This window comes from Sander vitreus, chromosome 1, assembly GCF_031162955.1.
Source record: "Sander vitreus isolate 19-12246 chromosome 1, sanVit1, whole genome shotgun sequence".
NCBI lineage: Eukaryota > Metazoa > Chordata > Actinopteri > Perciformes > Percidae > Sander > Sander vitreus.
Window position 1 is genome coordinate 3,308,862 of NC_135855.1, and position 14,231 is coordinate 3,323,092.

Consider the following 14,231-nt stretch of genomic DNA (forward strand, 5'->3'; position numbering starts at 1 on the left):
GGATACACAGTAGGCTACGGATGTTTTAAAGTGCCCATATTATGCTCATTTTCAGGTTCATAATTGTATTTTGAGGTTGTACCAGGTTTCATTTTCAATAAACACCGTATTTTTGTTGTACTGCACATTGCTGCAGCTTTCTCCAACTTCGGCCTGTACAAGGCAGGATTAGTTGGGAGACTTCTTCTAAACGAGGGCGCACTTCAAACTTTGCGTGGAATACCTGCAGAACAGGGACATGCAAGTAGTTCTTTCGTAGATTATGGTGAACTCGTGTGTGTTGTAGCAGTGTTTTGCCATTGAGAACGAGGGGGCTAACCGCTAGCATGGTAGCGCTAGCCTGCTAGCGGTTAGCCCCCTCGTTTCGGCTAGTGACGTAGAAAGCCGTGCAGATTTTGAACAGCTCACCCAGAGACTGAAGGCAGGACACATTCAGAAACCGTATCTCACTCAAAACAGCATGGATGTTTTTTTTCTCCAAGTTTGTATGCGTGCACCAGAGACACAAAATAACACCCCAAATCCCAGAAAAAAAGTGTGTTTTTCATAATATGGGCACTTTCAAAAGACAGTTCTGTAACAGGGCCTCACCAGTCACTTCTCATGGAGTGGGTAGATGACTTGAAGCAATAGCCCGATGTTAGCTACATTTAAATTGTTAATTATCTTGTGTTTTCTGAAGGGGTTGTTGGCGAAGCATTACCACATTACAGAAGCACAGAAGCATACGCTTACCTGCATAGTAACAAAATAAGTAAAGTCCTGTTAAGGATTTATGTTTCTGATGGCAGCAGTAATGTCAAGCCAGGTTGTCAATCAAGGGAAACATATGGCGTGGGTAATGCTGAGGGAGAGTGGAGTCGTGGAGACAGTTGGCTGCTCGTGCATTGCCGGGTTTGGGAAGTCACGTAGTCATACAGCAGCTATTCTGTGCAAGGTATTCAAAACCCCAAAGATCTTCTCTCTCACAAATACACTAATTAATTGTGCTTTTATTGCCAAAAAGGAGATAAGCTTATGTTCTAGCTAAATAGTAATGTCAATAGTAAGTGAGTAAGGAGAAATTATGAAGATACTATTGACATCATCATTACAGGTGCAGAATGCTGTGGCCAGTGGAAATACAGGGATTGCATGTACAGATGAGCAGTGCAGGAGGAATGCAGAGCCTTTGAGCCTAAAAACAGCTGAGTCAGATCAACTTCAGGCATCATAAGGCAATAGAACAATACATCGTCAACTGTCGGACTGTAGAGACTCAATTACTCTCAAACACACCACATCATCTGTCACACAAAGACTTAACAGACAGTCTATACAAAGCCCCCATTCAACCACTCTTTGTCCTCTGCACCTTACTAGAAAAGTGTTAGAATGCCTCACCATCAGCAGAACAACCTAGCAGGAGAAATAGTGCCGTTGATGACAACATTTTTCAACTAAGCCAGACTGACAGTTACGATCTCAGCTGTGACTCATGCAACACATTCTACCAGGCATATATCGAAGTGTGTGACGCACAAGCAGCTCAACTAGAATTGGAAATAAGAGCGCGAAGTGCATCTGATTTGTGGCACCATTGTAGGGAAATCAGACTTCCAGCAAGCTCTGCAGGTTCCTGTACATGCAGCCCCAAAAAGTGACACGTTTCTACCGTATGGGAGCGTATATACCACTCCTTTTGTGGCAACAATGCACCTATGGTAAAGAAAATTAAGTTAGAGCTTGCCAACAATTGAAAAAACAGGGCAAAAAGATTATCCACAAGTGTCCAAGAACCATGGCTCTCTGCAAGTCCTGATGAAGTCATTGACTCAGGTGTGCGTATAGAGCTTCACTGGCCCGTTTACTCAGAAACGCAGTGATATCAAACTATTAGATGGATAGGTGCAGCTGCAGAAAACATGTAGTATTGGATATTACATGCAAGTACAACTTGCTCTACGATGAGGCGTTTGTGAGGGAGTGCTTTTTAATCTAAATGAAAGACACATTGAGATAATGGGCAAGGTTAAGTGCACATCTGCACATGGGGCACGGCCATAAATGTGTGCCATACAATATGAGAATCAGAATGACATCTCTGAAACCTTAATGTTTTGTAAAGTTCCAAATGCTCTTTCAACATATATTCCTAAATGTGCAATTTGTCATGTGCATGTCCCCTGTTCCTCAGTTAGCTGTCGATGTTTTTTTGTGAAAGAGGCCATTACCTTGCTCTCAAACAGCACATCTTTTATGTTAAAGCCTCAATCTGCCATGACCTAATCCCCAGGCATTCAGTAGTCTAACATTCCTGAGTCCATGGTTATGAATGTGTCACTGCATCGCTCAATATGCAGCAGAGATGAACCTGATTAAATGATTAGTCCACATGGGGCAACAGCTACCAGGTATCGCACTGCACAGTGTTATCTGAATAACAATGGCTGTATGATTCTCCTCTTGAATCAAGGTTTTATTTTATTTATTTTTTTGTAAAAGGCTCTTACTGCAGTTTGTATACTACATGTTGTATGATGAAAGTTCTTCTCAAATGCTTCAGGCATGGTTCCCCTTATAGTTTCTTTTTGGGAGCCACAGAATTTGAGGTCCCAAAACTTCCTTCAGTTTGTCAATCCAATATGAGATTATCTTGCTAGCCATGCTCTGTGATATAAGTGTTATGATAACTTGATCTTGCACAGACATTGTAAATGCATTGCTACCCTTCCAGTGTTGACACAAGGATGTTAAATGCTTTTAGAGCTATATCAGTGTAGAGCAAAAAGTCAGTTTGAAGCATGAAGCACCCAATCTCATCACACCGAGTCATCTTATCATGCATCTTTTCCACTGGCCATCTTGCAGTAATAATGATCGCCATGCAGGGTCCTGCCACTGTGTGTGTGTGTGTGTGTGTGTGTGTGTGTGTGTGTGTGTGTGTGTGTGTGTGTGTGTGTGTGTGTGTGGATTGAGCGACACTGTGGGTCCGGGGGTTGTGCATAACCTGAGATGCCAGCGTGGTTTGAGATTGTCGATGTGAAGTCCACTGTCCACACGATGCCAACAGTTGATTTGCTGCTGAAAACAAGAAAGAACTTAATAACTTTAACTTACGAGGTCCATCTTCAACGACTTGATTAATTGGTTAATCCAAAAATGTGACCATAGTACATTGTTTTTTCCTCTCTTTCCATTTTGATGGCAATTCTCTCCTCAATCACTTCTCCCCTTTTCTACCCACATTAGGTTCAGATTATGACTGCTACTCAGTGAATGGTGACGCTGAAGGTCCAGATGGTCAGACAGAGTTTGACAAGTCCTCCACCATTCCTCGCCACTCTAACATCGCCCAGAACTACCGGCGAATGATCCAGACCAAGAGGCCAGCCAGCACAGCCGGCCTACCCAGTGGGGTTCTTGGTCCCGGGGGTCATGGAGTTCAACCTGGTGGAGCTGGTGGAGGTGGAGGTACTCCGGGCACTGCCACCATCCGTCGAACCCCGTCTACCAAACCAGGCGTGAGGCGCACACTGTCCAGCGCGGGGCCTATCCCCATCCGACCACCCATTGTACCTGTCAAGACACCCACTGTTCCCGGAGACTCGCATTCACCTGGCGCAGCTGGTGGTGGATTCGCAGGTGGAGGGCACTCGGGTGGCGTGCCTGTGCGTGTGGGCAGCGAGGAGTGTGTCTTCTTCACTGGAGTCGAGGATGCACAGGGAGCGCTCGATTACGTCAAGGCATCACCGAAGCGCCTCAGCCTGCCTAACACCGCCTGGGGATCAGGGGCGGCGTTAGAGGTTTACGCCCAGCAGCACGGAGGCCTTGCAATGGGAACAGGCTCAGGGGCCGGATCAGAGGAGGATCAGATGATCGCGGCAAATCGACACAGCCTAGTGGAGAAGATCGGTGAGTTGGTAGCCAGTGCGCACGCTCTTGGAGAGGGGCAGTTTCCTTTCCCTGCCCTCCCCGATGACCCAGCCCTGCCGCAAACTGGCTCCACCGACACTCAGACAGGCACAGAGGAGGCAGAAGGGTCCGGTGACATGTTGACCACCATCAGGAGAGGAGTCCGCCTTCGCAAGACCGTCTCCAATGACCGCTCTGCGCCGCGCATCTTGTGATGGGAGAAGAAGCAGGAAGAGGATGATACTTGTCAGCCAATAGGGAGTCAGGTGTTGGTGTGGTGCAACCCAACCGCCTAGTACATACACAAACACTTAACTATGTAGGGAAAGCTCTAATATAAAAGAAGATGAATGAAAACATACACAAAAAATACGTTTAAAGACACCATTAGAGTAAATGATATATAATATAATAATATTAATAACAATGATAATAATAATAATAATAATAATATTAATAATGTTAACTCATGCTGACAATTAAGTGAAATACTGAATATTGACAGGCTCCTAGCAGGCCACTATAACTAGTGTGTGATAGACGCATGTTTGTCTTCTGTACACATCCACCCAGGGACGAAAAGACTTGCAGGAAAAACAGATATGATAAAAAAAAAGGCAAAGAAAGAGAGAAAGACTGGGTTTTGTTTGTCAACTTACACCCTTCCCCATCCTCTTCTCCAACTAACCTGACTGTCTATATCCAGAGGAAAGACTGATGACTGAAGGAGGGCCCTGCGGGGGTGCGAGAGAGAGGGGGGTCAGAGTGCCATGTGAAGCTGGATTAGAACCCAGGCTGTCTCAGCAGCAACATACTGTACTTATTAGCCCACTGAACTGAAGATGTGGTATTAGCACGGGGAGCTAACAAGCCAGAGGGATCCTCTGGTTCATCCTAATGTAAAAGAGTCTTTAAAAAAATAGCGTTGGCATTGAACCGTGCTATACCCCTTTTCCCTCTCTCTCTGTGCGTGTAGTGTGTGTGCGTGCATTCATGTGTGTGGGCAAATGTGAAATATGATTTTGTGTGTGTGTGTGTGTGTGTGTGTGTGTGTGTGTGTGTGTGTGTGTGCGCGTGATTGATTGTGCATGTGCGAGGGGGGTGGGTAGAGCTCTGCTGCAGGACAGCTGGTTACTCAATGAGGGCAGGGCTTTTCTCCTGTGTGTTGTACGTGTATTATCTTGTTTATATTGTGACGTCATTTACCTTGTTACAACTGTACCAGATGTTACGAGAAGTAATCCAGGCTTATAGATATATTCATATATATTTTCTAGAACCAGAGAGAAAATGTTAAATCAGAAATGGAGCAATAAATGTGTTTTATTTTCTTGTTTCCAAGAAGAAGGAGGATTGTAGGTTCTCCTTTGGTCACATTCAGGCAATCATCAGGAATGCAAAATTACACATCGACTGTGAATTCATTCCTAGCCCCATATTGGCGTGTCTCTCTCCCTGTCCCTGTCTCTTTCTGGTGGAGGAAATGGATTACAAAAAAGGAAGAAAAAAAAACGGTAAGCACTTTGATAGGTGGTAGAGTATGTACAATAGCCACTAGGTGTTGCTGTAGTCATACTGTATGTTAGGGAGAGTGAAAGTGAGAGAGACGGTTGCCAATAAGGCTGTGTCCTGAGAAAATTATTTAATTGGAAGATGAAGAAGAAGAAGAAGAAAGGGAGGGACAAAGAGGAAGTGATGAAGACTGGTGGAATTGGAGGATTGGTCAAATAAGATGGGATAAGAAAGTAGAGCAACATATTTATCTGAGAATGGATAGGACGTCAGGGCTCTTCAGGGTTTTACAAGCCATCACCTGCTGTGGATTAGGGATAGTGCCGAAGCTTTGTATGTTGTGGTTGCACTGGTATCTGAACACATAATGCAAAATATACACCGCACCGATAGGTCAGACTACTTTTGGAAATAGGCTTTAAAGGGTTGGTTGGGTAGCCATGCAAATAGTAATTAGAACTAATTAGAAGTAATTAGAACTACTTTCTATGGTAGTGATAGTCCCTCAAAAAACTGTCAGCACATTTAATAGATTACCAAAGGGATGCCATTTCTCAATACTGTGAGCATGATAAATGAAATCCCATTCACATCCATTGTATTGCGTTGAAGGCAGAAATTTGAAAACCTGGATGGATAAACCCAAAACTATCAACAAACCATTGTGGAGCAACAGCGTGGGAGAAAATATGGTTATTTGTAATTTGGGGTCAAAAACACTTCAACAACAGTGGATTTATGGAATATATATGCAGATGTAGATTATGTTCATTGGATATACATTTGTGTGGCATACATATTGTGGAGTTTTCAACATTGGATGCTGTGGGACTGTATTTCCAATGTCTAAAATAATGTATATTACAAAGTAGTATTCATGTTGAAGTTCATGTGCAATTAGAGATCAGCACACCAGCTTATCCGCAAATATATTCTTACTTATAAATACGGTATATTTTTGCATTATGGGAAAGCTTGAACATAGCTGAAAAACTCAGATTGGCTCCAGTTAAAACCTTCCTCCTTTACAAAATGAACTACAACAATGTTGAGTTTCATTTATAATACAAACCATACAAAAACAATAAGACTCTGAAAGAAACGAGTAATGTACTACTATTGCTGTTGAGTAATGTGCAATGAGTAATTTATAAAAATGTTCAAGTAACTTGCCCAACACTGGTTACTAATGAGTGGCGTCACCTGAAATGTAAGCATTAGGCCAGCATGTATTCAGTCACAGTAATCAGGTTCTTTTACTAAGTTTTGTGTACTACACTACCCCAGAATGGTTCAGCTCAGTTCAGTGCAAATAACCCAGTTCAGCTCAGGACACACGGCTGTGTGAAAGGATTATTTATGGACATTAACATGTGAGAAAAGGTGAAGCCTGTTTGATGTGCTTGCTGATGACATGAAGGGTTTAGAATTAGACGTTTGAAGCCGACAGAGAGTGGAAGATAATGTGTGGTATGAGCATTTCACTGCCTGTTCATACTATTATGAACTGTATGTGCTGTAAAAGCAAATGAGAATTTAGGCGCACAGATTTGGTATAAAGGTTTGTTAGAAAATATTACATGGAATATTCAGTTTCAGTATTATTTTTTTCATTCTGCAGAATTGTTTGAATATTTAGTCTTACTTTAAATTAATGTACAAAAAACAACAAGAAAAAAACACTAGTTGGGACACAAATTACTATGCTGTGTAACATATGGATGTAGGATGTGTGGGCCGAGAGTGAGTGTGTCCTTGTTTGGCTGGTGGACGCTTCATCGACATGTCTGTATGCTCTTCTAGCAGTGACCTGAACATAGTTGCTGACATCAGCGCTCTTAAAAAGCCCTTTTTTATTGACTTATTTCTGAGCACTGTTTTAAACATATTTGTGGCTGTTTAAATAGCAAATTAAGATGATTTCATTTTAAGAGATAGAGAGGAGAATGCTTGCAATTTTTTAAACATTGTCACCCTCCGCCAGCACACTTTTTTTTGTTGAACTTTGAAACAGTGCTTTGGCAAGTGGGATGTTTTATTATTTTTTGTCTGGGGGGGAACTACTGTATATGTGTTGTCACATGTGGATGCTGTGTGTTGTATCAGCTGAAAGTGACTGGGTGAGAGGGTGGAATGGGAGAGCAGCAGGCTTGGACTCCATCCCCCCCCCCCCAAAAAAAAAACATTTTTTGGGTGAGAAAATGTTCATTCTGAAGAGTTTGTGTAGGACCGCCTATCGAGGTCACACTGTACATGAATATACGTACGTATTCTGAATGTACCGCGAGGTGAAGGTGGACTTCGAACTGTACATGTTTGACTTGCTTGAACTATTGCAATGTCAGAACTTTGTGCTTGTTGTACAACTGTCAGAAAGCAATACAGAGATAGTGTGCATGTACGTACATTCACAATGATGTTCCAGTGTGGGTGCATTAAAGGAAAATACCACTGTTCTGTCCACTCTATGATACTTGTGTTCCCCATCTAAAAGTAAAGAGACCCTTTACAGTACGTCCAAGGACACTGCTTTGTATGTGCTGTATTCTAGTGCAAATTGAAACAACTGACTTCACTGCCAGTTATCTACAGGAAGTTGTTGCTTGATTAAAGGGTTTGTAATGCCCTGCAGGACAGACATGCTGCTTAATTCCAAATGATGGACAGCAACTCAGGACAAGACCAGGACGCTAAAATTGTAGGGTTTTCACGTTGAATTAGACCAAGACAGTCAAATCAAACTGCACACACTGGCTATAGGATGAGTGTGAGACACAGTACTGCTATTTTCCTTTAAAATGCCCCGTTAACAGCACAACAAGTTATCTAACTAAACAATAATGTCTTTTTTAACATGCTGAATTAACTGTGTACTGAACTAACTGTCTGAACAAGCTGAAATAACTACTCTGCTACAGATGTGTCAATATGCCCATTTCTTTTTTTGAGTGTATGTGTATGTGGTTAGAAATAGGCCTACCGGCACGTGGGCAAAGCACGGGCTACAATGAAAATAGGACACTCTGTAGGAACATACATATAGACACAGATTTACATGCGTGCAGGCATGCGTGAGTACACACACACACACACACACACACACACACACACACACACACACACACACACACGTCATCATCATAAGATATACACACAAAACCATCCCTTCTTCCTCAACTGAGAAAACGAGACAGTGCTAGCTACTGTACAGCATGTCCAAAAGGAACTAGCACTGTAAAATGTAACATTTTAAAACAGTTTCATAATTATATTGTGTCAAAAGGTTGAAAATACCCCATGTGAACTTTCAGTGACATTACTGCATTTCAATTTCTTTTGCTATTAGCTCTGTTGTTGCCTAGCAAGGCTAGCGTGCGAGCTAGACAACATGTAGATTAGTACAAACATGGAGCACGGTACATTTCTTTCATGTTACTAGCAGGTACATACAGAATGCACACTTGATTCAAATTTAAAATAATGACCTCAGAAAAAGTTAGCTCTGAGCTAGCTCGACAGACTACGACGCTGTTGAGAAGTAGGTAGGTACCTATGACTAATATGAGTTCACACAGACTGTCAAATGTTAAAGGAATTGTTTGAATTTTTGGTAAACACTTGCCAGAAGCTGGTTAGCTTAGCTTAGCATAACAACTGGAAGCACAGGGAACCATCTCGGCTGGCTTTGACCAAAGTTAAATAATTCATTTTTAAAGTTAAATAATGTACATGCAATATTTTATTTGTTTAACCCACTCAAAACCTGAAATGTAGGTTGTGGTTTTATGAGGGGTAATCTGCTGGATTACTTCTTGGCCAGGTGCAGTGACTTTCTGGAGTCTGTGCTCTTTTGCCTACCACCCAGTGACAAGACAGAAGGAAGAAAGAAAACAAACTAGCAAATAAAAATCAACTTTTTCCAAAAATGTTGAGCAATTCCATTAAAATCAACATTAAATTAAAAACTTGGGGGTTAGTTTATTGAGATGGTGGGACCACAGTACACTGGGATTGAGACGTGAACACTCAACAGCACTGTTGCCTGAAAAGCCTGGAGGTGTACAATATGGAGACGTTTTTTTAAACCAATGTATCCCTCTCTTCGTTTCCCTGTCTATGATCTTCCACTTTTCTAACCTCCATCCCCTGGGACAGTACACCCAGGGATGCCATCTAGCTGACAAGTTAGAAAACAACGCTTGTCATGATAAGAGTCCCATTGGCTTTGCTCAGTCTCTCTGTGCCTCGCAGCCCATCAAAGATAATGAACAATAATTGTGATGAAGTCTTTATTTACACCACAGTTAATATGAGCTCAGCTCTGTTTCCCTCTATGTCCACCTCCCCTTCCCTCCCCATGTATGTATCTGTATGTCGGTATGCATGTGTGCCTCGGTTCAAGTGTGTGTGTGTGTGTGTGTGTGTGTGTGTGTGTGTGTGGTAATGGCTAACAAGTGGTATCAATATGGGCCGTGGGTGTGTTGTTCAAAGAAGGGCTGGAATCATTAGCTAGGATAAACTTCTCCCCACTGTACATGATAACGTGCTGGTTTCAAGGCAAGCAGCTGGATGTCTGACACTCCATCTTAGTACTGGATTACACTTTAATGAATTTTATTTTAGGCTTTTTAAGACATCTTTCTGGCATCATCTCACAGGCATTTTATATTATTTTGATGGTTTCTTGGTGAGCTTCTGTCAAAGAAACCTAAGGATGCAAGTGTGAGCAGCAATTCAACATGCAGTGGGACTTTCTTACCCACATTTCTAAAATCTGCTGGTGTGTAAAGCACAGGGTTAGTATCTTAATCAATAGAGTATTAATGGGCCCACTTGAGCTAAACTGGCTAAAGTAATAATCCACTCAAAGGGAGACTAGGCAATTTGTTTTGAAAAACTGCCTCTATGGCCACAAGTGACGATTATAGCATAATGCTAAATGCAAAGATGTAATGGAACATTAGCACAATAAGTAAATTGTCAAGTCAAACAACTGAAAATGTCAGTATAATAGCAACATATATTTAAAGCTGCTAAATGTAGCTGCCATTAAATATTGGTAAAACAAGACTAAACAAGACTGTCGCGGCAAAAAATATATTGAACTGAGCAAAGGTTTATTTTATCGCCCATGCATTTAACTTTTCATTAGTAAGAGGGAAATGTGTTATTTTGTCTTACTTTAAGTAGACATTAAAAACAAGATTATAATGTCAAAATCTTATTTCAAAACTACATTACCAAATCACTATTTATACGTGGAAATTTCAGGAACTTAACAAACCATGTAGTCAGCTTTTGGTTCCACTGTTCTCAGCCAGTAAAAACTCACATTACCGTAAACAACCATTCTCCAACCACTGTTTGAGCCATTCCTTCTGTAGAATTTTACAATCATGTTACAGAGATCAAAAAGGGGTTTAAGCCGCCCCAGTCAACGTGTTGCCAGATGTGACATGATGGAATTAAAAATATGGTAAAACAGAAGCTCAAGTTTCCTGTTGATGGTTGATGAACATTCAGCTATGGCACTTCTCTCAGCCAGTAAATGTGTTTGCTGTCCGCACCTCAGCTGAGTTTCCCTGGTTACTCAGATTTATAGGAAATTGGCCGACTTCCACTGTGAGCATTTGCTCGCAGCATGCACACAGGAAATGTGGAGAAGAGCCTTATTTGTGGTGTGGAATGCTTCTCCTCATAACTTTGGATCCCTTGACATATGTATACATTGGAAACTTACTGTATGTCTTCAATAAGATTTTAAATGTCACCCATTTGAAATAGTCAAAACGAAAGATCTGTCTGACTTATTGAAATCAGAATGACCCTGTGATGGCCATTCGAAGGATGGATGGTGTTGTATTTATGATGCAATGTATTGTAAATTTGCATGTATGTACATGTACGCACAATCCACTCCTTCAGCCATCTGCCCAGGTTATATTGAATGTGTGCTTTATGTATGTGTGCATGAATGTGTGTGTTGCACAAGGGCACTTAGTTAAGAACCCAACTGTTCCTCCCTCCCACCTCCCACACACAATCTGTCAATCCTTCCTGCTGTCTAGTACTGAAGAAACCTACCACACACACACACACACACACACACACAAAAACACACACTTACTAACACTCATTTGAAGCAAGAATGACTGAGGTAGATTCTCAGAAGGTACGTGATGGTCCGTGATGAAACATGTCGCAACTTCCTGTCATATAGCCATGCAGAACAGAGTGGCCAGTTTGGCGTCCTGGTGCCACCGCCGCTGTGACTGAACTGAATGTCTTACTGTCAATACTCTCAGTAGTGTCGCTCGCTTGCTCGCTCGCTCTCTTTCTCTTCTTCCTCTGCAGCCTCCAAATGAACTCTACAGTGAAATCTCTGCACAACTCGCCATTGAGGCGTTGCTATCATTTATATGGGGCTATTTTTTGTTCAAAGGATAACATTGCGACAACACCTGCTTTATGTTTTCTGTACAAACCGATCTTTTGCTCCTCTCTCCCCTCCCGTGTCGCCCTGCAGGCACTGTGGTCTTGTCCTTCTCTCCGTTTCCTTTTCCTTCTGCTCTTCTTCTTTAATTTATTGTGAGTTGATTTCTATGGTTGTTTAGCCTCTGTCGCTGATAGGGTTTTCTTTTCTGTCTTCCTTTTTGTAAAATTGACCCTTTTTTGTTAACTTTAGTCACTGCTAATGTAACAAAACGCACTGTGATGATTCCAGTATTAATAAAAGTTGTACTTAAACTGTGCGCTGCTGTGTGAAGCGGGTCTTATTAATAGAGAAAGAAACGAGGGAAAAGGTCCTGCGCCAACTCGCACAGTTCAGTAGATACTGTTCGCTGAGAGAAGTGAATGAATATGGGTCAGTGAATTGTCCCTATGCCTTCTAATGGTCACTAGGGTTCAGAGAGGCTCACTGTAGTCAATGAACCTAAGAATTACGGGACAATGCTACTTTTACAGTGAAGGTACTGTGTGATGAAATGTGTGAGGAAGTGATGACATAACAGGATAGCTGTAACAATATTAACTTAAATCAAATATTGTAAATACATCAAGACACTTTACACAATGTTCTTAATGTTGTAGCAGTAAATAAAGACATGGTTCAATATGACTCTGAGTCAGTGATGACCACCAATGCAAGACAAATCAGTATTATATTTAGAAAGGCATTCATTGCTTTATTTCTTACTAATTTGGTATATTACAATTGCTGTGACTGATTTAGTATGACATATCAGATCTGATAAGTAGGCAATCTGTAATGGATGCCCATCCATATTAAAGTTATCACACAACTTGTAGTGGAAGTTTTTCTCGTTAGCAGCAGGAGTGTGGATCAAAAACACAAGAATGAAACTAATAGAGACTTACTAGAGAATTAAACCAAAGTTTGGTCTTTGAGTATTTATTTACATTTGCAAATGCAGAGAAACCAGTTTCACATAGCATCAAAGCACATCTGAAAGGGTCTTCTGACCAAGCTAACAATCCATACATCTATATAGTAGAAACTCACTTAAACCACCCCCCTTTAGGGATATCTTTAGCAGCTTCACAGATTAAAAACACCATAAACATAATGATACGTCATAATGATTTTACAACCTTCCCCTCTGCTCCTGTTCCCACTTTAGCCTAAACACCTGTGTAGCTTAGGAGACAGAAAGAGACGCAGAGCAAATGTTATGGCCTTTTTCACCCTTATCTGCTAAAAGTGAACCAGTTTGAGACTGAGATTTCTAAAGAAAAAAATAGCTTCAACTAGGCTCAAGGTTGTACGGTGCCAGCTGTTTCTCCTTGGAGTCCTAGAGTCTACACAAAATGAAAGAATATAAGAAAATCTTGTAGAATATATAAGAGAATCTTGTGGGATATTAAACTAGTATGTTAAAATAAAATGTTCCATTACATTTCACCCTTTGATTATAAAATAATCACGCAAAATAAATTTGACTTTTAAGATTCAAACATATTACTGAAATAATCCCATAAACCAATTTTTACCTTTAAGATTCAAATTTATGGATTATACATGTCTATTGCTTAAATGTTCTTGAAGAAGGTACAAATCAAAAACCCTTTTTCAATAATAGCAAGCATCACGTCTAAGTAAAAGAATAAAACAAAATTAATCAGTTTCACACAATATCAGAGGCAGCGTCCAAAGCATTGTCATCATACCCAGAAAGACGAAACAAGACAGAGGACTCAGTGTTCTGCAGTGCTTGATACTGAATCATATTTACCATAAAAATGGAGGAAATCATTTTCTTGATTAGTGTAACGACACAGCAAACACAAATCAGAAGACCAAACATAATCTGCTAAAAAGCCTGGACCTGAATCATCAGACCAGTGCATCATTTGAGTAAGAGGTGTAATGTACTGAAACATTAAAATAACCCGGTGTGGAGTGTAAACATACACTAATTTCAAAATCACCCATCGCGCATGTACAGTTCAGAGTCCGTTGACAACCCATGGTTACCCCCGAGTACTGCGAACCCGTACGGCGAGGTATTTCAATGCATAAGGCATGTATCAACTTTTTCACAAGGCTGTGATGAAATTGTCCTACTACTCCTTGTCTGGAGTAGCTTGTTTCTGTGAGTGAGGAAATAGTGAACAAACATAACAGTCATTATAACCTACATCACGCATACATTTCTTAACTAGGCCAAGCCATACATTAGTAGAGAATGCATCGTTTCCATCAGTAAAAGAACTCCATCTATTAGACAAATGTTCAAAAGTCTGAGTCAGGTGTGTTGTCAGGTGTGGAAGGTGAAGTTACTTCAAGGTAAAAAGGTCCACAG

At 41.1% G+C, this 14,231-nt stretch overlaps 1 protein-coding gene across 2 annotated transcripts in view; it reads left to right on the plus strand.

Moving 5' to 3' along the window:
* mtss1lb (MTSS I-BAR domain containing 2b) overlaps positions 1–10,170 on the plus strand; it is a 99,348-nt gene extending 89,178 nt beyond the window's left edge. For both annotated transcript variants that reach the window (XM_078249096.1, XM_078249184.1), the window contains exon 14: positions 3,232–10,170. In XM_078249096.1, coding sequence (XP_078105222.1) covers positions 3,232–4,109 — 878 coding nt within the window. In that variant the 3' untranslated portion in view covers positions 4,110–10,170. The remainder of the gene's footprint in view (positions 1–3,231) is intronic.
* Positions 10,171–14,231: the final 4,061 nt, after the last annotated feature.